Source organism: Galeopterus variegatus, unplaced genomic scaffold, assembly GCF_000696425.1.
Source record: "Galeopterus variegatus unplaced genomic scaffold, G_variegatus-3.0.2 Scaffold649, whole genome shotgun sequence".
NCBI lineage: Eukaryota > Metazoa > Chordata > Mammalia > Dermoptera > Cynocephalidae > Galeopterus > Galeopterus variegatus.
The window spans coordinates 319,534-344,359 of NW_007726760.1; the positions used below are offsets into that span (position 1 = coordinate 319,534).

General features: G+C 36.9%; 1 protein-coding gene across 1 annotated transcript in view; it reads right to left on the reverse strand.

Moving 5' to 3' along the window:
- The window catches only part of NPEPPS (aminopeptidase puromycin sensitive), a 79,981-nt gene that overhangs the window by 36,809 nt on the left and 18,346 nt on the right, over positions 1-24,826 (reverse strand). Inside the window, exon 2 of the mRNA XM_008570974.1 lies at positions 5,244-5,321. Coding sequence (XP_008569196.1) covers positions 5,244-5,321 — 78 coding nt within the window. The remainder of the gene's footprint in view (positions 1-5,243; positions 5,322-24,826) is intronic.

Consider the following 24,826-nt stretch of genomic DNA (forward strand, 5'->3'; position numbering starts at 1 on the left):
ATATTTACTCCATTATTAGATAGACCACTTATGCAATTTGTTAAAATTTGAAAAGATAAGAAGTTCTTTTTTTTTTTTTTTGACCGGTTAAGGGGATCGCAACCCTTGGCTCGGTGTTGTCAGCACCACGCTCAGCCAGTGAGCACACCAGCCATCCCTATATAGGATCCGAACCCGCGGCCTCGGCGCTATCAACACTGCACTCTCCCGAGTGAGCCACAGGGCCAGCTCAGAAGTTCATTCTTAAAGGAAAGAATGACTGGGTAACTTCAACCCAGAAAACCTCACGAAAATGTGAAAGCCAATGATTTTCAGATATTAATAGATATTCAATAATTCAACATAATCACACTTGATAAATTTCTTATTTTAATACTTATATCAGTTATTTGTTGTATTAGCTAAATATTGTTATATGCTAAAAATTTAAAAATTTTATGTTGATTTACAGTATATCTTCTCAGACTTGCTCTGCTAATATGGCTTCACCATTTAGCACATCCTGCTGTAAATAGGACATGGTGTAGCTCTTACATACTGATAATAAATGACCTCCAATGGATATACAATTAAGGGAAAAAGAAGAAAGGTGCAGGAAATTATGTATAGCATGATAACTTCTGTGTTTTTAAAGAGTATATACATATAAGCTTACAAAAGCATGGTATAGTTTTAATAGGATACACAGCAAACTGGTTGCTTCTGATGAGTAGTGCTGACAAGAAAACAGGATAGAAGGGCAAACAAAATTTCACTACATAATGTTTGAATTTCAAACTATATACATTTGTTATGTTTTTGAAATATTTAATTTAAAAAGTAAAAGGACAGCATAATGTCACGTTTTAGAAGTGCAGACTTTTGAGTTAAACTGCTTGGCTTTAAATCACAACTTATTAGCTATGTGACCTTAGTTATTTAATTAAACCATTTTTGTGCCTTAGTTTATCTATAATGTAGAGATAATAGAATCTATCTCATAAGACTGTTGAAAAGATTAAATAAATTAATATTTTTGATGCACCTAAAACGGAACCTGGCACAGATTAAGCATTCAATATATATGTGTATGTATAACATATACAAGGTTACTTCAAAAAGTTTACACGAGGGCCGACCCTGTGGCTCACTCGGAAGAGTGCGGCGCTGGGAGTGCAGCTGCCCTGGGAGCGCCGAGGCCGCGGGTTAAGGATCCTATATATGGATGGCCGGTGCGCTCACTGGCTGAGCGCAGTGCAGGTGACACCAAGCCAAGAGTTGCGATCCCCTTACCGGTCACAAAAAAAAAAAATTTTTTTTTTCGCAAAATAGAAGTAAAAGATAATATGGCAGAGATGGTTTGTCTCCACTGATACCCAGGAAGCTGGAATCAGTAATCCTAGGGACAAAGATATCAGAGCTCTCATTTCACCCCACGAGCCACCCAACTTCACTACCAGTGAAAGTGGTTTCACTGCTTTTAGTTCTGAACATAAGAACTAAAATACAAACCCAGTACTCTCACTTGACAAAAATAAAGACGGGGGGAAAAAAAAAGGTAGGCCATGCAGAGGTTACCATTTTATATCAGGGACTTGAGCATCTGAAAATTTTGTTATCCGCAGGGGGGTTCTGTAACCAATCTACCAAGGGATAACTATACTGTGCTTGAGCATTTACAGCTTGAAGAGCATTTGTTATTATAAATTAACTGCCTTCTAGTTCTTCTTCATATGACAGTGCATACACTATACACAATACTGATTTTTCTTAAATAATGTTTGTGGGTTGGCTTACCAAAAAAAGATAATACCAGTCTTTCCCTGAACGTTTTTTTTGTTCGTTTTTGTTTTTTTGGTGGCTGGCTAGTACAGGGATCTGACCCCTTGACCTTATTATAACACTGAGCTCTTATTTCCATGAACTTTTTGAAGATCACTCATCTCTTCTATTGTGTTAGGAGTTTTTGTCTACTCTTGCCTGGTGAACTTTGTTTGTTTATTTATTCATTTATTTATTGTGGCCAGTATGGGGATCCATAATATGTCTTTCTTTTTCTTTTTTTTTTTTTCCTTTTTGTCTTTTTACTGACCAGTAACGGGCGCGCCCGTACCGGGGACAGGCAACGGGATCGCAACCCTCAGTGTTGCGCCCGCACCACGCTCAGCCAGTGAGCGGGAACCGGTCTCCACATGGGATCCGAACCCTCGGCGGGAGCGCCGCCGCACTCCCAAGCGGCGCACTCTCCAGTGCACCACCGGGCCAGCCCAATATGTCTTTGACTATATTTATTTATTGCAGCAGATATGGGGATCTGAACCCTTGACCTTGGTGTTATCACCACTGAACTCTTACCAACTTAGCTAACCAGCCAGCCCCTTCATTAACTATTCAGAAGTATAATTTTTGCAAATATATAAGAAGGGATTTTTGTTTGTTTCTCTTTTGCTATTGACTTCTAATCTTTTCAAAGTGTGAACACAGAATGTAGCCTATAATGATACAGATTTAAAACTTTTTAAGGGCTGGCCCATGGCTCACTTGGAGAGTGTGGTGCTGATAACACCAAGGCCACAGGTTCGGATCCCTATATAGGGATGGTCGGTTAGCTCACTTGGGAGAGTGTGGTGCTGATAACACCAAGGCCACAGGTTCGGATCCCTATATAGGGATGGTCGGTTAGCTCACTTGGGAGAGTGTGGTGCTGACAACACCAAGTCGAGGGTTAAGATCCCCTTACCGGTCATCTTTAAAAAAAAAAAAATTCTTTTTTCTGTTTTCCATATCTTGTTTTTCCTACTGTTTGGAAGATTCCTTAATTTCATCTTCCAAAACTTCTACTGTTTTTTTTTTTTAATATCCAGAAGTTATCTTACTCTAATTCTTACTATTTGATGGCATTCTATTCTGTCCTTGTTTAATGAATGCAATATCTTCTCTTAACTCTCTAAGGATATTGATTAGTTTTAAGATTTTTTTGAAACCTTCTTTTGAGTAGTTTTTGCCACTTCCAACTTCCTATATTCCTATTATATTTGTTGCTTTTCTCAAATATCTAGTAATTGCTATCCACACTTTGCCAAGTGTGGGAACAGCATGCTGCAGACAGTGGCTGCTCACTATAGATCCTGAAATAAGAAGACTTGTGAACTCAATAAAGTTGATAATATGACTGCAGATGCTCAGCAATCCTCATAGTCCATGTGTAAGTAAGAAATATTTGTTGTAAGCCACTGAGATGTGTGATCCTATTTGTGGGTTAAAATGTACACATACATTTATACATACATAGAATATTTCTGAAAGGATTGCCAGACAATGCAAGTGAAAGGGGTCAAAGAGAGAGAATCTCAATTTTCACATTACATTCTTCAGCATGTTTTAAAACATGTTCATGGCAAAAAAACCTTATTTTTATAATAATCATACATAAAAAAGCACTGAAATAAAAAACAAAATTTCTCAGGCCGGCCTGTGGCTCACTCGGGAGAGTGCGGTGCTGATAACACCAAGGCCACGGGTTCGGATCCTATATAGGGACGGCCGGTTTGCTCACTGGGTGAGCATGGTGCTGACAACACCAAGTCAAGGGTTAAGATCCCCTTACTGGTCATCTTTTAAAAAAAAAAAAAAATTTCTCCAATTGAAATTTTTTCTAAAAATCCTTTTATATTAAAGCAATAGATTATCAGTATAAAAATTTTGGAAACCAGACAAAAGGTATAAATAAGAATAAAAATCACCAATTATGTCAACACCCAGACATAATCCAGACATCATTTTATTTGTACCATTTTAGAGATATGATTCCCTGAATATGTAATTATATACTGCTTTACAATTTTATATTATAATAAGAACTTTCCAGTGTTATTAAGAATTCACAAACCTCACTTTTAATTGCTAAGTATATTTCACTATATAGATGTCATAATTAATAATTCCCTTAGTGTTCGACAAATATATTAATTCTAATTTTTTACGACCATAAGTAATGTCTCAATTGACACTTCTGGGCATAAGCATTTTCTGTATTTATGATTTTTTCCTTAACTTATATTTCTACTAGAAAAATTGCTGGGTCAAAAGACATGAACATATTTAGGCTCATGATACACACTGCCAGACTACATTTTTTTTTTTTTTTTTTTTTGTCCTTTTTGAGCCCGGCCGCACCGCGCTCAGCCAGTGAGCACACCGGTCATCCCTATATAGGATCCGAACCCGCAGCAGGAGTGCTGCTGCGCTCCCAGCGCCGCACTCTCCTGAGTGCACCATGGGTTTGGCCCCAGACTACATTTTTAAAAAATACATGGATTTATATTCCCACAGTAATATCAAAGGTAGACACGTCATCAGGAATCCTTTTTTTTTACTTCAGTTTATGTAATAGGCAAAAACTGGTATATCAGTAGCTGTTGTTTTGATATCTCCCATTACTAGGAGGTCAAATATCTTTTCACGTGTTTATTCATCATCTGCATTTTCATCCTCATGAATTAGTCTGTTCCTTTTCATTTGCTCATTTATTCTTAGTGCTCTACCAATTTATTTGTATATAATTTCTTCTACTACATTAAGGTCAGAAAGTCTTCTATTTTCTTTGTGTTTTTATACCTAACAATGCAATATATCAACAAATCTTTCCTTCTATGCCTTCACTAACATAAGACCTATCTAATCTCTGGTTGTACATCAAAGTCATTTGTGGAGCACTCTCCCCAGGAATTTGATTCAATCAATAAAAGAAGATGGAGCTAGGTAAAATGCATTTTTAACAAGCTGAAAAAAACAATGCATTGAATTCTAAAGTAGAATGATGCTTAGTTTTTGGTCTGTTTTTTTTTGTTGTTGTTGTTGTTTGTTTAAATGAATACAGAGTGACAGGAGGTGGAAGGCTTTCTTAGGAAGCCCAGCTTCCCTAGAAGAAAATTCTGATGGCCCAAAAGTTGCAACGAATCTCTCTTTCAAAAGCTCTTTCTTGGGCCGAGCCCGTGGCGCACTCGGGAGAGTGTGGCACTGGGAGCGCAGCAGTGCTCCCCGCCACGGGTTCGGATCCTATATAGGGATGACGGGCGCACTCACAGCGCTCACTGGCTGAGCGCGGTGTGGCCGGTCTCAAAAAGGACAAAAAAAAAAAAAAAGCTCTTTCTTGATACTTAATCTGCTAACAACGATTTTAAAAATGGCACACAATAAATTTCTTTGGAAGAAGTAAGATATCATTATTTATCACAATATTTTACAAAAGCTTCAGCTCTTACCTGTTTGGAGAGTACTAGGAAAAGACAAGGTGACTTTTTCATCTTCATTCTGATAGTTAAATCCTGTAGCATGTATTTCTGGAAAGGGAAAAAAAATTACTTCACAAATCTGACTGGACCGATAAGAACAAATCCAGACTGCTGCAATTAACATTTTCAAGAGCAAAATCTGTATTAAAACTAAATATTCTTAATTTAGTAAATTAACTTCCTATTAAAAAGAGTTTTGCTTCAAATTAACCTACTTTAGGCTACTGACCTCAGTCAAATATGTTCCTTAAAAATAATTACACATTCTTTATAAATTCACAAAATTTTGGTGACGTAAGGGAAACAGGGCTATTATAAATGTGATAAGATTTTCTATCAGATTCCCAGACATGTTTCATTCTCATCCTTCTGTGACTATGATATTGCTTCTATGTTTCAGTCTTACTCGTGAACATTCGAAAGATTTAGCAAATTGCCAAGATTTCAGTGTTAAAGATAACATCAATGAAAGTTCTGCCAACCAAAAGATAAGTAACAATTCAAACTAAGATATAAACCATACCCACTTCTGGTAAAATTCCTTGTTGTTAAATTTTACAGAAATAAAAAAGATGAAAACAGGTGTTTACAGATTAAATTAAGGCTTCTATTAACTCTCTACCAGGAGTAAGAGACTACTTGTTTGACTGATTCTTTATTAAGATGCTTATTTGACACACAGAACCAAATAAACCTACTTCCAACCACATCCCAACTCATCCCAAATGAAAAGCCTTAATAAGCACATGAAAAAATGCTCAGCATCATTAACCATCGGGGAAACACAAACCAAAACCACAAGATACTACTTCACACCCAGGAGGATGACTATAATCAAAATGACAAATAATAGCAGTGCTCTCATACATTGCTTATGGGAACATAAAGCGATGCAGCCACACTGAACCACTGGTAGCTCCTCAGGTTAAATACAGAGTTAACCATATGACCCAGCAATCCCATTCCTAGGTATACCCAAGAGAAATGAAAACAGATATCCACACAAAAACTTATACACAAAGTTCATAAGAGTATTATTTATAATTGTCCAGAAGTAGAAAAAATCCAAATGCCCATCAACTGATGAAAGGATAAAATGCAGTATATCCGTACAATTGAATATTATTCAATAATAAAAAGAAATGAAGTGCTGATACATGCTACAATGTGAACATTATTTATAATTGTCCAGAAGTAGAAAAAATCCAAATGCCCATCAACTGATGAAAGGATAAAATGCAGTATATCCATACAATTGAATATTATTCAATAATAAAAAGAAATGAAGTGCTGATACATGCTACAATGTGAATGAACTTTGAAAACATTATACTAAGTTAAAGTAACCAGACACTAATGGTCATATATATATATGTGAAATGTCCAAAATAGGCAAATCTACAGAGACAGAAAGTAGATTAGTGGTTGCCTGGGGAGGTTGGAGGAAAATGGTCAGTGACTGCTAATGAGTACTTTCTTTTTGGAGTTATGAAAGTGTTCTAAAATTGTTTCTGAGCATGGCTGGAAAATTTTGTGAATATACTAAAAACCACTGAACTTTATGCTTTATTTATTTTATTTTTTTCCTGATGGCTAGTCAGTACAAGGATCCAAACCTGTGACCTTGGTGTTATAAGGCTGCACTCTTAAAAACTGAACTAACCGGCCAGCCCTGTATGCTTTAAATGCATGAATTATATTGTATGTGAAATATATCCTAATAAAGCTGTGGGGAGAGGGAAGGCAGAAAAAGAGAGAGAGAGCCTTATTAGTCACAGGCTTAAGTCTGATATGGGTAGCAATGATTCAGATTAAATAACACTCTATAAGCCAGGCAAGATGCCCACATTCTTCCTTTCTTTTATGAATCACCCAAAGATAGGATTTCAAATGTTTCTAATATCACTGTGGTTCACGCGTCTCCACAAAGTCAAAATCTTTACAAAACCAATAAGAAACTATAATTTCAGATTCAAAAAAAGAAACCTAATCAATCCTCTAATCAAAACTTCCTCATTTTATAGTTCAGGAAAATAAGGTGTGTAAAAGTTAATGATTTGCCTAAGGTAACATAGCTAGACTAGAACTCAATTCCCTGCCTATTCCTATTGCCATAATTCTTTCTACTATCAAAAGCCAGCCCCTAAATGTGAACAGAAATCCAAGATTTGGAAAAGATAGAATACTAATGAAATCTCTAGAACAATAATGGCTTTTACTGGCAAAAACTCAAGATATGCTCTAACCTGATTCTCAAGAACAGAATCATACTTAGCCTAAAGGGAAAGCGAGAATTACCTCAATGCTTAAGAATGTTCCTTACTAAGATATAAGATGGCATTGTGGCAGCTCTGAGGTACTATGATTGAAGACTGTCTCCAACAAAGCATACTAAAGCCAATTTGTTTTCATAAATTCACGAAAAAGCTTCAAACTGACAAGAAATGTAGAAAAATGCAAAAGAATAGCAGTTAAAATAGGAACAATCAAGTGTTGTATTGCTAGATTCCATTCTATAGCATATGCTTCCAAATGTACATGTCAACCAACTATACTACATGTGTACAAAAAAGAACAAAATTCCCTCCAAAAGTCTCTCTCAGAAAGAGGAAACAGCCATATAATTGAATTTTTAAAAAGTCTCTTGTGGGCTGGCCCGGTGGCGCACTGCTACAGTGCGCCGCTTGGGAAGTGCGGTGGCGCTCCCGCCGAGGGTTCGGATCCCACATACAGACCGGCCGCTCACTGGCTGAGCGAGGTGCGGGAGCAACACCGAGGGTTGCGATCCCGTTGCTGGTTCCGGTCCGGTACGGGCATGACACTGAGGGTTGCGATCCGTTGCCGGTCACGAAAAAAGACAAAAAAAAGTCTCTTGTATTATGGGAACTCTTCCAATTACTTTATATTGAACATAGCCTTTAAAACAACCTTGGTCAATCAGTTTTGGATATTCTGCAAATGGTACCACCACTTATCCAGTTGCTCAAGCCAAAAATACAGAATCATCCCATCTCCCTCCATGTCTGTTTGTCTCTCATACCACACATCCAATAAACAAATTCCATGGCCTACAACCTTTAACCCCAGACCACTTTTCAATGCCTCCACCACTACAGCTCCAGTCTAATGTATCATTATCCTTCTCCTAGACCACTACAATATCCTCTTAACTGGTCTGTTTCTATCTTGCTGCCTTATAGTCCATTTATCACATAGCAGTGAGAGGTCAAAGCCTACAATAAAGTCCCAAGATATTCAGAATGAAAAGCTAAATATGCTTCGGGCAGGCAAATATATAGAGAACAACAAAAAAAGTACTAACCATAAAAGAAAAAATTTGATACATTAGGTATCATCAATAGTTAAATCCTTTTGATTATCAAAGATTCTGTTAAAAAATGAACAGGCAAACCACAGACTGGAAGAAAATATATATACATATGAAACAAAGAACTTCTATCCAGAAAATACATAAAAACTTCTACAACTCGATAATAAAAAGACACCCAATTTTATTATTATTATTATTTTTTCCTTTTTGTCTTTTTTTGTGACCGGCAACAGATCGCAACCCTCAGTGTCGCGCCCGGACCGGACCGGAACCAGCAACGGGATCGCCGGGTGAAAGATTGAATACTGGACCTTGGTGTTATCAGCACCACACTTTAACCAACTGAGTTAATCGGCAAACCTTGACCAAAAACTTAAATAAATATATTTAAATGGAAGAAAAGGAGAGAATCTTATAATCAGGCATATATGATTATTCAACTCTCTGAGCCTCTGTATTTCCACATCTATAAAATTAAAATTATATCATTACTTACTTAGTTATTTGAAAATATAATATTCTCTATGCAAAATGCTTAGCACAGTACCTAGCTATGATCATTAAGAAATACTCTTTTCTAGATCATAACATACCTAACACAGTTCTTTATTAATTCAACTATATCTAATCTACTATATATGTTTAAATAATGGCTCTTGCTGAAACTACTTACCATGGAGTGCTACATTTAAGAAAAAGATTCTTTTAAATATAACTGGTATTTAAAAATCTATGGATATAAATATATATATATTTGGGCAGAAGCATACACGAGTGAGTGTGTATATTAGTAGTCTATTAGATAGAGGTAAAATTTGATTATAATTATAGCATGTATAAAACCATGACAACAGAAATCTTATACTCAAAATGATTACAATAGATTCACTTTTGACTAAAAGTTTACTCACAACAGCATAGACCTGCAGCTTTCTTATAACAAGACACACCTATAAATTGATTTTTAAATATCTCACTTAAAAAAGTAATAAAGATATAATTTTGACTATAAGTAAAAAATAATGTTCAGAAACATGTACACAATTTGCTATCATTCATGAGCACAAACTATATATACATATGCATTCATATATATGTTGGTAAATGCACAGAAACTCAGAAAGGATATGTAACAAAATGATAGCTCAATCACCACAGAGTTGGGAGGTGGGGGAAGGGAAAGGTAGACTTACTTTGTAATGTATATAATTTTTACCTTTTGAATTTGGTATCATGTGTATATTAACTATAAAATGTTTTTAAGGGCCAGCCCGTGGCTCACTTGGGAGAGCGTGGTGCTGATAACAACAAGGCCATGGGTTTGGATCCCTATGTAGGAATGGCCAGTTAGCTCACTTGAGAGAGCATGGTGCTGACAACACCAAATCAAGGGTTAGGATCCGTGGCTCACTTGGGAGAGCGTGGTGCTGATAACAACAAGGCCATGGGTTTGGATCCCTATGTAGGGATGGCCAGTTAGCTCACTTGAGAGAGCATGGTGCTGACAACACCAAATCAAGGGTTAGGATCTCCTTACCAGTCATTTTTTTTCTTCTTACCGGTCATCTTTAAACAAACAAACAAACAAACAAATAAATAAAATGTTTTGAAATGTTTAAAAATCTTTTTAAAAATGATCCTTGATCCTGGCCAAAATTCCACAGCTGGCCCACTTAACAAATAAATCTAGACAATATGTGTTCCTATTCTGGGTTTTCAAGTATGGTTTATTGATAAAGGGGCTCTCTTCCCTAAGTCTTTAGGATTTAGGCCAACCATAATTTAAAAACTATACTCATCCTTAGAGAACACAGAAGGTGAAGTGGCTCATCTTGTTTGTTCAATCAGCCAGTCTTTCCAGAAAAATAACAGCCCTTGACATGAAAAGGTGTTCTAACTAAGAATGCAAGCACTCTTAGTTATTGTTCTACTTAGCTTCTGCCAAAATTTCAGAACCTCTCTCATGTGAGTTCTTCCAGAATACAGTTAGTTTTCTGTTCAACATCTGTGCAGACATGCTATTTGGTCCAGTATGCTTCCTTTAAATATTCCTGCTCACTTCCACAAGGAATATCAGGAGAATTATGAAATAAATGCTTCAGCTTCCTTAGTCTTTTCCATAAATTTACCCTACTTTATTCATTGTAATTATCATCCTCTCTGCTGGCCTTTCCTGCTCTGTCACTTAATTGTCAATTCTGATCTCCCCTTCTGACACAACAGGCCTCAAGAGGGATACAATGCCTTTTCTTTGGCAAGCACACAGTCATGAGGGACCCCACAGTTATTGTTAAAGCCAATTTGTATTATCAATAAATAACACAATCAGTAATTATAAGATAACTCCTGCTTTCTTATTAAATAAAATCTAGATCACTGTTTTTCCTAAATAAAAATTTTCCAAGTATGTCAATGTGCCCTTATGATCTTATATTTCAATTTAACATTTTATTCAATCATTACTATGCTACATAAAGCAATAAATATAAGGAATAAAGAATAAATAAACAACAGTTTCCTTCTTGTAGGTCTCACAAATTCTCCAATCCTTTGCATTAACAATGCAAGCATAGAAACATTATCTAGACACTGAAGGTCACACTTTTCTCAAAATTTAAATACTACTGGTATTCATAAAAATCAAAGCTATTTTCTTTTTCTCTCCCTTCTTCTTCACACTGCTCCAAATCTATTTTAAAGTACTACTAAACTCATATTAAGTTGACTAAAAACCATAATTTTCTTAATCAACAGATATTAAAAGTATCATTACTACTATGCGAAATGCCAAAGGGAGTACTGTAGGTCAGTGGGGAAAGATAATGTTTTTAATAAATGCTACAGGGAACAACAGAATTCCCACTGAGGGGGAGAAAAAGCTGGGCTTGGACCTACCATATCTAAGAAGTAGGTAATGAAAGTCAAAACAATAAAGCTTTTAGAAGATAATACAGGAAGACATTTTCATGATGTTGGGGTAGAGAAAAAAAAAATCTAAGACATAAAAAGCAAAAACCATGAAGGATAAAAATGATAAATCTGACCCCATGAAAATTAAGAACTTCTATAGGAGGCACTAGTAGGAGAGTAAGGCTGCAGAAGATATTTGTAACATATACATGGCAGAGTTTATATCCAGAAGATAAATTTCTAAAATTCCTTTAAATCATAGGAAAAAGACTTAGAAAGCAGTAGAAAACTGGATAAAAACATCACGTTATAGCAAACACATACATCCTACATTAGTATATATACACATACAGTAAACATATATACATCTAAAAGTAATGTACCTCATTAAAATCAGGAAATAAAAAAATTAAAACCTCAACAATATATCACTACATATCCACCAGATTAGCTAACAGCAAAAAGTCTGAAGATACCAAGTGGTTCTAGCTGGAACTCACACCCCTGGTGGTAAGGCAATTGGTATAATCTGAAGAAACATCTATTAACTCAGCAACTCAACTTCTAGATATACGCTTTATGGAAATGTGTGCTTATGTGCACCAGGTTGTACAGCAAGAGAACACACAGCAGCACCGTTCATAATGGCCACAAACTGAAACAACCCAGATGTCCGTCCATCAATGGGAGAAAGAAAAATACATTTTTGGTATATTCCAATAACAGAATGAAGGACAGTGACAAAAAAAAGAATAAACTCCAACTTCACAAACATCATGGATGAATCTTAAAAACTTAATACTGAGTGAAAGAAATCACACCATGTTTACTATGTGACTTCACTTATATATAGTACAAAAACAGGCAAATTAAGCTAAATTGTTCACGGATACACACTTACATTGTCACACTATAAAGCAAAGCAAGAAAAGTATTACTTCAAAAGTCATAGTAAGGTTACCTCTGGGGAGGGAAAGGGGCATGTGAGAGGTCTTTAGGGTTGCAGTACTTATTAAGCTGTACAACTGCTATATGCACTTTTTTTATATACATGATATTTTTCAAAATAAGAAGGTTAAAAAATTTTAAGGAGAGGGGATCACACTAAAAACAGATGGATACTAACACGAAAACGTTTTTTTATAGTTGTTTTAAAAACAATTAAGCTGGCTGGCCGATTAGCTCAATTGGTTATAAGGCAGCATTACAACCCCAAGGTCAAGGTTCAGATCCCGGACTGGCCAGTCACAAAAAAACAAAAACAAAAACAAAAACAATTAAGCTAATTCAGCGTAACAAATTGAGACACACAATCCCCTTACCGGTCACAAAAAAAAAAATTGAGACAAAAATAGTTTATCTCCATAGACCCTGAAAATACATGATAAAAGTTCTTCAGCCCCTCTTAATAGAAACTCTTAACAAAATAGGTGTAGATGAAAGTTCAGTGCTTGCAAGTTATAAGACTATCTGCCAGGAAAATTCAAGAAAATCAACTGAAAAACTATTACAAATGATAAAAAAAATTCAGTAAGGTAGCAGGATACAAAATTAATACAGAGAAATTAAGCTCCATACATCCTCATAACTAGAAGATAAGACTCCATTCAATTCAAACTACCGACACAAAGTATAAAACACCTCGGAATATATTTAATAAGAATTGTGTAAAATGAAGAAAATCTTAAAACACAAAAGACAAACAATGAGAAGGTAAATAATATTATTAATTAGGAATACAACTTAGAGTTGTTAGTTCTCTAAGTTAAATATCTTATGATCCTCATAAAAATACCAACAAGATTTTTAAAAAATATAATTGGACAGTTTGACTATAATATTCAAATAGGAAAACTAAATAAAATAAATAAGGAGAATTCTAAAGAAGACATATAATGAGAGGGCTTGCTCCATCAGATTTTAAAACATTAGACTACAAAGTTACAATAATCATAAAAATGGAACTAAACTCAGGAATACAACACCGTTCAATAGAATAGATTCAAAAAGTACGAAGCAGGGCCGGCCTGTGGCTCACTCGGTAGAGTGCGGTGCTGATAACACCAAGGCCACAGGTTCAGATCCCATATATGGGATGGCCGGTTTGCTCACTGGCTGAGCGTGGTGCTGACAACACCAAGTCAAGGGTTGAGATCCCCTTACCGGTCATCTTTTAAAAAAAAGAAAAAAAAAAGTAAAAAGCAGAATCAAATACATGTATAATTTGAGGTATGATAAAAATGACATTTTGGATGTGGAAAAAAAATAGATTATTCCACAAATGGAGCAAAAATTTAAGTTGGATCCGAACTTTATACCTAATATCAAAACAAATTCTGGAAGGAACAAAGATGCATAAGTAAAAAATAGAACTGTAACGATACTGCTTCTTAAAATAATCTCTGTCTGGGAAACCCTTCTTAAACATGTGTTAAGACCCAGAAGTCATAAAAAATACAAATAGATTTAATGCAAAAAAACCCTACGGCATTATAAGATGACCATAAACAAAATCAAAAGACGATTGACAAACTGTGGGAAAACCACTGCAATTCTTATGATGGAAAAAAGGTTAATTTCCCTTACATATAACATTAAAAAAAAAAAATCAGTTAAAAAAAGGCAACAATCGGATTCGGCTTGTGAGCCCCACTAAGGAGCCAGAGGTTAGGCCGCAGTTATTACCACCACGTCCGCTCCTGGTCCCTGGCCCCTGGCCCCTGGCCCCTGGGCGGCTTGGCGTGCGGGGAGACTCTGAAGTGGCCCGTGGGTTTTGAGGTGGTGCTGCTGAGCCCAGGTTCCCCAAGTGGCGGCGCAGTGCGCCTTCTGCCCAGCCCCATTCCGGGCCTCAGGCCCGCCAAGCCACTACGCCACTGTCACTGCAGACGCAGAACCTATACAAGCAGCCCACTCTGCCTGGAAGCAAGCAGTGCCTTCCAACTCCGGAGCAAAATTTTCAAAACAAAAAACAAGAATACAGTCCTTATCAGAGGCGTAGACATTTAGAAGTTGGTCTTAATTAGAGTGAAGCTTGTGCTTCAGAAAGTCAGCGTCATTCCTCAGCACTCACAGCATCTAGTTCTCCAGGTTCCTCCTGGACCTTCCAAGAAGGACCAGCCCACCTTTACCCTCAGACAAGTTGGAATAGGGGAGCATCTTTTAAAAGACTATGAAGATAAAATTCGGGAGAAGTATGAACAAATCCTCAATGAGAAACTGGCAGAACAATATAAATCTTTTGTAAAATTCACATATGATCAGATTATACAATCAGGGCTGGCCAATTAGAGGTGTTGATAACACCAAGGGCAAGGGTTCTGATCCCCCTGCTGGCCAGCCACACAACAACAACAACAACAAGATTATGGGACGATATGACGATATGGGACAAGGCCAACAAACATGTATCCTGAAGCTTTTCTTCATATATGGGTACCTGGTTTGACCTTAAGAGATAGCTGCTGCACACTTTTTGCAACTAGTCTAATATCACACATTTCAGCTCCAACTTTCCATCCTGAGAACACTTAAAGGTTTCTGTAGGCCCTTTTATATAACTTGAAAGACCTTACAACTTTCTGGTTGCCATAAGCATCCTTCTTTTCTGCTCTCCCAGTAAACAGCTGTGATAGATTTTCTAGATAAAAACTTAAAGCAGTTTAGCAAAATATGCTTTCAGCGGCACTCAGCAAATGGAGTTTTCCCCAAGAACAGTTCTGTTAAGAGATGTGTGAGTGTGTGTGTATATGCATGCACATGTATTTTATTATTTGTACTGTGCAATTTTTTCTGATCTTGGAGATTCTGGCTGTGAATGTGATATATGACAATTATGGTTAAAAACATTTGCTTGGTCTACAGAAGATCACTAATGTTTTGTGACCATATAAGTTTTAACAGTGGATTTTTTTTTTATGTGTATGTATTATTGTTAAGTACAGAGTCTGTTTCCTGGCACAGAACATGAATCATAAGTTAGGATGGACATTAAATGTGATTAAGATGGTATCACAAAGGTCTTCAGTCCTAGATCTACAGATGTGTGGTGAGAAAGTAGAACAAAATGGAAATGGACCACTGACACAAAAAATACTTTGACTCCAAGCCTTAAAATATCCACATGGAGTCGGTGCTCACCTGTTTCATACAATCAAAGAGATGCCTGGAAACAACCTCTACAGGGAAAAGGTCTTCTCTGGAGCAGGAGAATCAGGGTTTGCTTGGGAGCATAACATAAGTGAGAACACGGCTGGGCCAGACCCTGGCAGCACTGCTACCTGGAAGGAGCCACTTCACCTTCGTATCAGTTATTAAAAATAGAATTTGGATCCCTGGGTCAGGTTCCCCAAATTCTTTTGAGGTGTCCATGTTCAACTGCTTGTGCTTTGTTCTAGCAACCTCCTGCCTGAAGTTGCTTATAGGCTGTTCATCTTATTTTCAATTCCAAGGCCAAGGAACAGAAAGTAGCCTCTGTTTTGAGGAGGTGAAAGTTAAGTGTACATTCATTTTTTTTTTTTTTTGTCTTTTTTTTTTGTGACCGGTAAGGGGATTGCAACCCTTGGCTTGGTGTCACCCGCACCACGCTCAGCCAGTGAGCGCACCGGCCATCCCTATATAGGATCTGAACCCGCGGCAGGAGCACCGCTGCGCTCCCAAGCGCCGCACTCTCCCAAGTGCGCCACGGGGCCGGCCTAGTATACATTCATTTTTTAATGTGACTTACGCAGAACCACATTTACAACATGCCTTGTTTCCTTTATTATTGTTTCTGGAAAAAACGTTATAATATTGATTCAGTTTGAATATAGAATAGTTTTTTTTAATAAGGGCTTATTTTGGAAAATTCTGAGTTTAACTCAAATATATGCCAATAACTTCTCAAGTAAGGTAATATTCAGAGACAGTTTGGATCAGATGGCTTAGAGAAATTTTTGGAATATTCACATTCAAAGATCCTTATTAATGAATGTCTTTGAATTTAATCTAACCAAAAACTGCAACATGATTCTCTGTTACATTTTCAGTATATAGTTTTAAGAAGCTTAGTTGCAAACAAAATATGTAAGCTATTTAAAAAAAGAGCAACAATCCAATTTAAAAATAGACAAATAATACAAATAGACATTATAGAAAGGAAAATACAGTTTTGAAAATAAACAAGAACATTCTTAATCTTATGATTTGAAGAAGTAAAGGTACTACAATAACCATTTTTTACCTATCAGATTAACAAATATCAAAAAATCTGAGAAGATATGGTGCTGACTAGGGTGTTTGGTTAAAAAGCGGGAGGATACTGGTACGATCTCTATGAAGTGCAATTTGAAGATATCAATCAAAGTTACAAATATACATTCTCTCTGACCCAGCATTTCCATTTCCTGGAATTTATCTTTCAGATACCTTCACATATGTACAAAATGATGTGAGGTATGTACAATGATGTGAGGTTATGTACATTGCAGCATGGAATTCCATTTAAATATTCATCATCAGTAGAGGACTGACAATATGATAACTTTATTCCATTAAATATTATTTAACTATAAAAAATGAGAAAACCCTTTATGAACTGATTTATAACAGGTTGCAATATAAAGTACAGAACAGTTTCTCATGGGCCAAACCCGTGGCTCACTTGGGAGAGTGCGGCGCTAGGAGCACACAGTGGCGCTGGGAGCACCGAGGCCGCGGGTTCGGATCCTATATGGGGATGGCCGGTGCGCTCACTGGCTGAGCGCGGTGCAGGCGACCCCAAGCCAAGGGTTACGATCCCCTTCCCGGTCACAAAAAAAAAAGCACAGTTTCTCATAAGATTCCCATTCCCATTTATATTAAAAAGGAAGTTTACAATTAACTAAAGTTGGTATTTCACCAGGATAAAGCAGATGAAATAGGTTTTAAATTTAGAACAGCAATCCTTCTTCCTCACTTTAACTTTTTAATGTTAGCCTTCTACACACACACACACACACACCCACGCACGCACGCACGCACTCTCCACATTAGAAAAGTCTTCCACACCAAGATCAAGGGTTCAGATCCCCACAACGGCCAGCGACCAAAAAAAAAAAAAAAGTCTTCCTATATTAAAATTTGAGCATGATAACCTTGTATTGAAAGATAAATCATTGGGCCGGCCCGGTGGCGCACTGCTACAGTGCGCCACTTGGGAGTGCAGTGGCGCTCCCGCCGAGGGTTGGGATCCCACATACAGACCGGCTCCCGCTCACTGGCTGAGCGAGGTGTGGGGGCAACACAGAGGGTTGCGATCCCGTTGCCAGTCCCGGTCCGGTACGGGCGCGACACTGAGGGGTGCGATCCGTTGCCGGACACGAGAAAAGACAAAAAAAAAAAAGGAAAAAAAAAAAAAAGAAAAAAAAAAAAAAAGAAAAAAAAAAAAAAAGAAAAAAAAAAAAAAAGAAAGATAAATCATTAGTTAAGTCATGAAACACTTTTTTTCCCCCTTATACATGACCAAATTTCATCACAGAAAAGGACAGATAAGGAATAGGGAAAGTACAAGATTGTATACCCAGGAGACCACATTAAAAAAATGTTAGGGCTAGCCGATTAGCTCAGTTGGTTAGAGCGCAGTGTTATAACACCAAGGTCAAGGGTTCAGATCCCCTAACCAGCCAGATGTAAAAAAGAAAAAAAAAAGTTGAAATAGAAAAAAAGTCTGCCAAAATTGTTACTGCTTATGCCACCTATACAAACCTCTAATAGATTCTGCCCTGGCATTATACTGGGATACAGACATAAAATCTTCTAAAAATTCCAATATCTGAAGTACCAATTCAACCATACTTCCTTTTTAATATAAAAGTAGTATCTTATGAGAAACTATTCTGTACTTTATCTTGCAACCTGTTATAAATCAGTTCATAAAAGGCTTTCTCATTTTTTTATGGTTAAATAATATTCCATGGAATAAAGTTATCATATCACCAGTCCTCTACTGATGGACATTTAAATGGAATTCCATACTGCAATGAGCAACCCTGTATATATCTCACATCATTTTGTACATATGTGAAGGAATCTGAAAGATAAATTCCAGGAAATGGAAATGCTGGGTCAGAGAGTATGTATATTTGTAATTTTTACTGATATTGTCAAATTGCACTTTATAGAGATCTCAGTCTCTTCATCTGTAGAACAATTATGAACTCTACTTCAGGTAATGATGGAGTATATAATCCAAACAAATTCCCCCTCTCACTTACCCCAAAAGGGCAACAAGATAAGGAGGTCAAGATGAAGAACAGGATAGAATCCCAGAAAGAGGAAGCTTTGCATTCTAGGCCACTTTTGCTCTGGGGTCAATTGCTGATCTACCAGAGATGTCTTAGAAGCTGAGTCTGCTAGGCCCCAGGAACAAAAGTTGCAATACAGGGCCTATAAAAACTAAAGGCTTTGGGCCGAGCCTGTGGCACGCTCGGGAGAGTGTGGCGCTGGGAGCGCAGCGGCGCTCCTGCCGCGGGTTCAGATCCTATATAGGGATGACCGGTGCACTCACAGCAGTCACTGGCTGAGCGCGGTGCAGCTGGTCTCAAAAAGGACAAAAAAAAAAAAAAAAAAGTCCCCCTTCCCAGTTTTTTTTAAAAAAAAAAAAAAAAAAAGTCCCCCTTCCCAGTTTTTTTTAAAAAAAAAAAAAAAAAAAGATCCCCTTACCAGTCTTTTTTAAAAAAAAAAAAAAGAAAAGAAAATGTGAAGCCATAATACTGGGAAAATATGATCCCTGAGTACTAGTGAACATAAGATGAAGCAAACAAAAATCTTCTCCAGATAAAGATAATGCCTTCCTATTTTGAGCACATAATTTTCCTAATCCAACATCCAGCATTCAATTAAACAAAACTTGGCACATCAGTGGAAAACACAAATTGAGTAAAAGAGCTAAATAATAAGGAAAAAAAATAAAACAGGACCTCCTAGACTTTAGTAAACTATTCATACACCTGTTTACTACATTCAAGAAGATAAAACCCCAAGCTTAAAAAATTTGGCAGGGGATGTAATGCTACTTTTTATTAAAAAAAAACCCAAAACACCAAACAAAAAACAAACAAAACTGTAACAAATTTGGAAAAATAAATTCTAGGACTAAATATGTAATAACAAAAAAATGAAACAATCCTTGCTACAGTTTTGTTAGAACTAAATATGTAATAACAAAAAAATGAAACAATCAGAAACATACCTTCATAGACAATCTTAAAAGTAGATTAGATACAGCTGGAGAGAGAATTAGTGTGTTGTAAAACATACAAGAATATAAGATCCAAAACAAAGCACATAGTAACAAAAAAAATTTTTTAAATACAAAGGAGGAAAAGAAAAATGGAAGATATTGTAAGAAAGCCAAATATACATTTAATTGTCATCCTAGGAGGGGAGATGAGAGGGCAGAATAGGGCAGAAGCACTATCTGAAGAGAAAATGACTGTGACCTTTCTAAAACCAATAACGATGCTAAGCCATAGATTCACCAACCCCTTTAAATCCTATGCAGGCTACATAAAGAGAAATCCAACTATATACAGTATAGTTAAACTGCATGCAGAAAGTCAAAGACAGAGAACATAAAAAAAGCTGCTGAGGTAGGGAAGGTTGGGGAAGACAGCTGACTTCTCAAGGGCGACAATGGAGGGAGAAAGACAGTGGATAAAATAGTCCATGTGTTGAAAGAAAATAACTGCCAATCTAGAATTTTATAGTCACAAAAATAATTGTTAAAAATGAACTAAAATTGGTGCAAATATCTGTCAGAACTCATTGAACTGGAAAATAGACACTAACACAATATATTTTATTGTATGTAAATTATACTTCAATAAAGTTGGAATTTAAAGTGAATGTTAAAAAATAAGGTAAAGCAAAGATATGCTTGCTCAAAGATACAAAAACAGACTTTGCCATAAACAGACCCATACTAAACAACATTACAAACAATAGTCTTCAAGCAAAAAAGAGAGTGATTCTAGAAGGAATGCTGGAATAACGAACAATAAAAACAGTAAATATTTGGGTAAATATAAATGAATATTATACTGTGTAACACAATAATATGTTACAGCTTTTAAAAAAATAAAAATGCACTTATAAGAGAATTAAGCTACATCACAACAATATAGCATGTAAGTCAGAAGGGAGATTAGTGAAATTAAATATTCTAAGATTCGTGTATTGTCTAGGAGACGGGTAAAATAATCAGTTAATACCCTCAAATTTCAAATTAATAGAATATGAGAAAGCACATAATAAAATGGTAGATTTAAAGCCAAATTAACAGTAATTATATTAAATGTGAATGGATTAACTGATTTATTTAAAAGACAAAAATTTTCACACTGGATCTAAGGCGGGGGAAGTACCATTTGCATGAGGTATATCTAAAACATAAGGGGGCTGGCTGGTTAGCTCAGTTGGTTAGAGCATGGTGTTATAACACCAAGATCAAGGATTCAGATTCTTGTACTAGCCAACCACCCCTCTCCCAAAAAAGAAATAAAAATTGGGAATAAAGATTTAAACAAAATTGACAAACTTGACTTAATAAGACATATGTAAAACATTACACTCAGCAATTACAGAACCACTGTAACACAAGCATTTTAAAACTGACCATACCTTGGGCCATAAGGCAAATCTTAAAGTCCAAAGGAATGTTTACTGACCATAACACAATTAAATAAGAAATCAAAAAGAAAAAGAAAACTACTAGATGCCAGTAGTATTAAAAAAAAAAGAAAAAGAAAATTAGAAAATCACCAGGTATTTCTAAACATTCCATGGGCCGGAAAACATAAAATATTTAGAATTGAAAGATAAAAATACTATAATCAAAAAATGTGGAAGCAGATCAGTGGTTGCTTGTGGATGGGGTTGCGGGGAAGAGGAAGAATGAGAAAGGGGCATGAGAAAATGGGGTGCTGGATATGTCCATTATCCTGGTTGTATTTATGTTGAAACTTATCAAATTATACATTTTAATATGTGCATTTATTGTATGTCAACATTGCATGGAGGAGGGGGAGGGAGGAGGAGAAGGAAGAACAGGAAAAGGAGTAGCAGCAGCAGCAAGCAGCAATAGCCATAGCCAATGCCTGGAGAATTTTCCCAAAAAAAAAAAAAAAAAAAAACAAAAAAGTGTGGGATGAAACTAAAAGCACTACATTTTGAAGATGAAATTTTATAGATTTAAATGAAGAGACCAGAAAGAAGTATGACAATTAATAAGCCAAACATCCATCTCAGGAAGTTTTAAAACTTGCAAAATAAACCCAAAGCTACATTTTGAAGATGAAATTTTATAGATTTAAATGAAGAGACCAGAAAGAAGTATGACAATTAATAAGCCAAACATCCATCTCAGGAAGTTTTAAAACTTGCAAAATAAACCCAAAGAGTCGCAGTCCAGTTAGTTCAGTTGGTTAGAGTGTGGTGCTGGTAACACCAAGGTCCAGGATTTGATCCCTATACCGACTAGCTGCCTAAATAAATAAATAAATAAATAAATAACCTAAAGAAAGTAGAAGGAAGTAAGAAAGGTAAGAGCAGAAGTTAAGGAAATAAGGGCCAAGCCCTTGGCACACTCAGGAGAGTGCAGCGCTGGGAGCGCAGGAGCGCTCCCGCCGCGGGTTCGGATCCTACATAGGGGTGGCTGGTGCACTCACTGGCTGAGTGCGGTGCGGCCAGTCTCAAAAAGGACCAAAAACAAAACAAAACAAAAAAAAGAAGTTCAGGAAATAGAATTAAACATTCGATTGTGTTCTTTAAAGCAAAAGTAGTTCTTTGAAAAAAGTAATAAAATTTACAATGACCTGGAGATCAAGACAACAGTAAAAGATACACCAAGGTCCAAGGTTCAATCCCTGTACTGGCCAGCCACACAAAAAATAAATAAATAAATAATTTTTTTAAAAAAAGGTAAAAGAAAAGGCACAAATATGTAAAATAAGCACTGACTGGTAGCTAAGCTTCCTTATAATTCTATTAACTTGAATCTATTTACAGAAGAGCTCTCCAGTGTTCTGTGGCAGTTCCAAATATGGACTACAAGTCTGCCAAGATACTGATTCCCCTCGCCCTTGGGTCAACTATGTAGGACCTTGAGCAATGAGAGACCTCGGATACTCTCCTATTGTGAGCCTCTTCTTCCCGGTGTACCAGGAAAACATTATCATTTTCTACTAATGCATTTAAAAAAAAAAAAGTTAGGAAGCACTGATTTGGAGAACTAACTCTTCCAGCTTAGCATTTAAAAACAGCATACACTACAATATTATATAACATTATGAAATCAGTTTTTCCTTTCCATTTAATCCAAAATGGGAAATATGGACATGGAGCGGGGGAACGACTTACTCTCCAAAGTTGTCATTAAATTATTTATAGATCTCAAAGCACTTTGAGGGACTGGCCTGTTAGCTCAAGTGGTTAGAGCGCAGTGTTATAACACCAAGGTGAAGGGTTTAGATCCCCACATTGACCAGGAGCCAAAAAGAAAAAAAAGGCATCCTAATACAAGACCTATAAAAACAGTACACTTATGACAAGAAACTGACGCAGACTTCTGTAATAAAACCCAATAGCCTCTTGATGTGTACTTGGCATAATTCCAGAAATCTAAACTACTAGCAAGTTTGCTTATACCTAGTATGGATCAATATTATTATATATAATATACATATAAACTAAAGCGATGAGAAAGAAACCCTTAATTTCTCATTGAAATGATCTGTCTCATCTTTCCAAAGAAGACAAATAATATTCAAGACATGGTTAGTATAAAATCTATTAAGGATTACTTTAAAGCAAGTTCTACTATTTTTGGAATAAGTCCCAAGATCATTCAGCAACCAGACGGTCACAGAATGTTAACTAGAAACTCTAATTTGTAGACCTCTAGCACTAAACACTGAATCAAGAACAGAAACCTTAGAGTATAAAAATCAAGGAAGACACCACAAAAGAGAACTCAAACTCAAGATGCAAAACATCCTTTCAGTAAGTCAAAGACTAACCATGAAAGTAGAAAGCTAATTTAAAATTCCATCAGCTGGGGCTGGCTGGTTACCTCAGTTGGTTACAACACAGTGTTATAAAACCAAGGCCAAAGGTTCAGATGCCTGTATTGGTCAACCACACACACCCAAAAATAATAAATAAATAATAATAATAAAATTTTTTCTTAAATTCACTCAACTGTCAGATTTGAATAGTATGGCAAAAGATGCCATAAACAAAGTTAAAAGACAAAATCTGATGAAATATTTGCAATATATATAACAAACAGTTGCCTACAAGATATAAAATGTATGTTCAAAGCTATACAAATACAGGCAAAAAGATTACAAATGCACAACTGATAGAAAAAAATTAGAAGTCCAATACATATATGAAAAGATATTCAATTCATTTACAACAGGTTCAAATAAAAACAATTCATTTTTCATTTCTTAGATTAGCAAAGAATAAGATTGATAATACATCCAGGGTAATGGAAGTATAAAGGAATGAACATTCTTACACTGCTGATTGGAGTGTAAGCTGACACAACTTTTTTTTTTTTTTTTCCCTTTTTGTCTTTTTTCGTGACCGGCAACGGATCGCAACCCTCACTGTCGTGCCCGGACCGGACCGGAACCAGCAACAGGATCGCAACCCTCAGCGCTGCACCCGCACCTCGCTCAGCCAGTGAGCGGCCGGTCTGTATGTGGGATCCGAACCCTCGGCGGGAGCGCCGCCGCGCTCCCAAGCGGCGCACTGTAGCAGTGCGCCACCGGGCCGGCCCAAGCTGACACAACTTTTAAAAAAGATATTAGGGGGCCGGCCCGGTGGCGCACTCGGTAGAGTGTGGCGCTTGGGAGCACGGCGGCGCTCCCACCGAGGGTTCGGATCCCATATAGAGACCGGTCCGCTCACTGGTTGAGCGCAGTGCGGACGCGACACCAAGGGTTGCGATACCGTTGCCGGTCGCGGTACGGGCGCGACACCGAGGGTTGCGATCCCGTTACCGGTCACAAAAAAAGACAAAAAGGAAAAAAAAGAAAATACACTGAAGGGCCGGCCCGGTGGCGCACTCGGTAGAGTGTGGCGCTTGGGAGCACGGCGGCGCTCCCACCGAGGGTTCGGATCCCATATAGAGACCGGTCCGCTCACTGGTTGAGGGCGGTGCGGGCGCGACACCAAGGGTTGCGATCCCGTTGCCGGTCGCGGTACGGGCGCGACACCGAGGGTTGCGATCCCGTTACCGGTCACAAAAAAAGACAAAAAGGAAAAAAAAGAAAATACACTGAAGCAA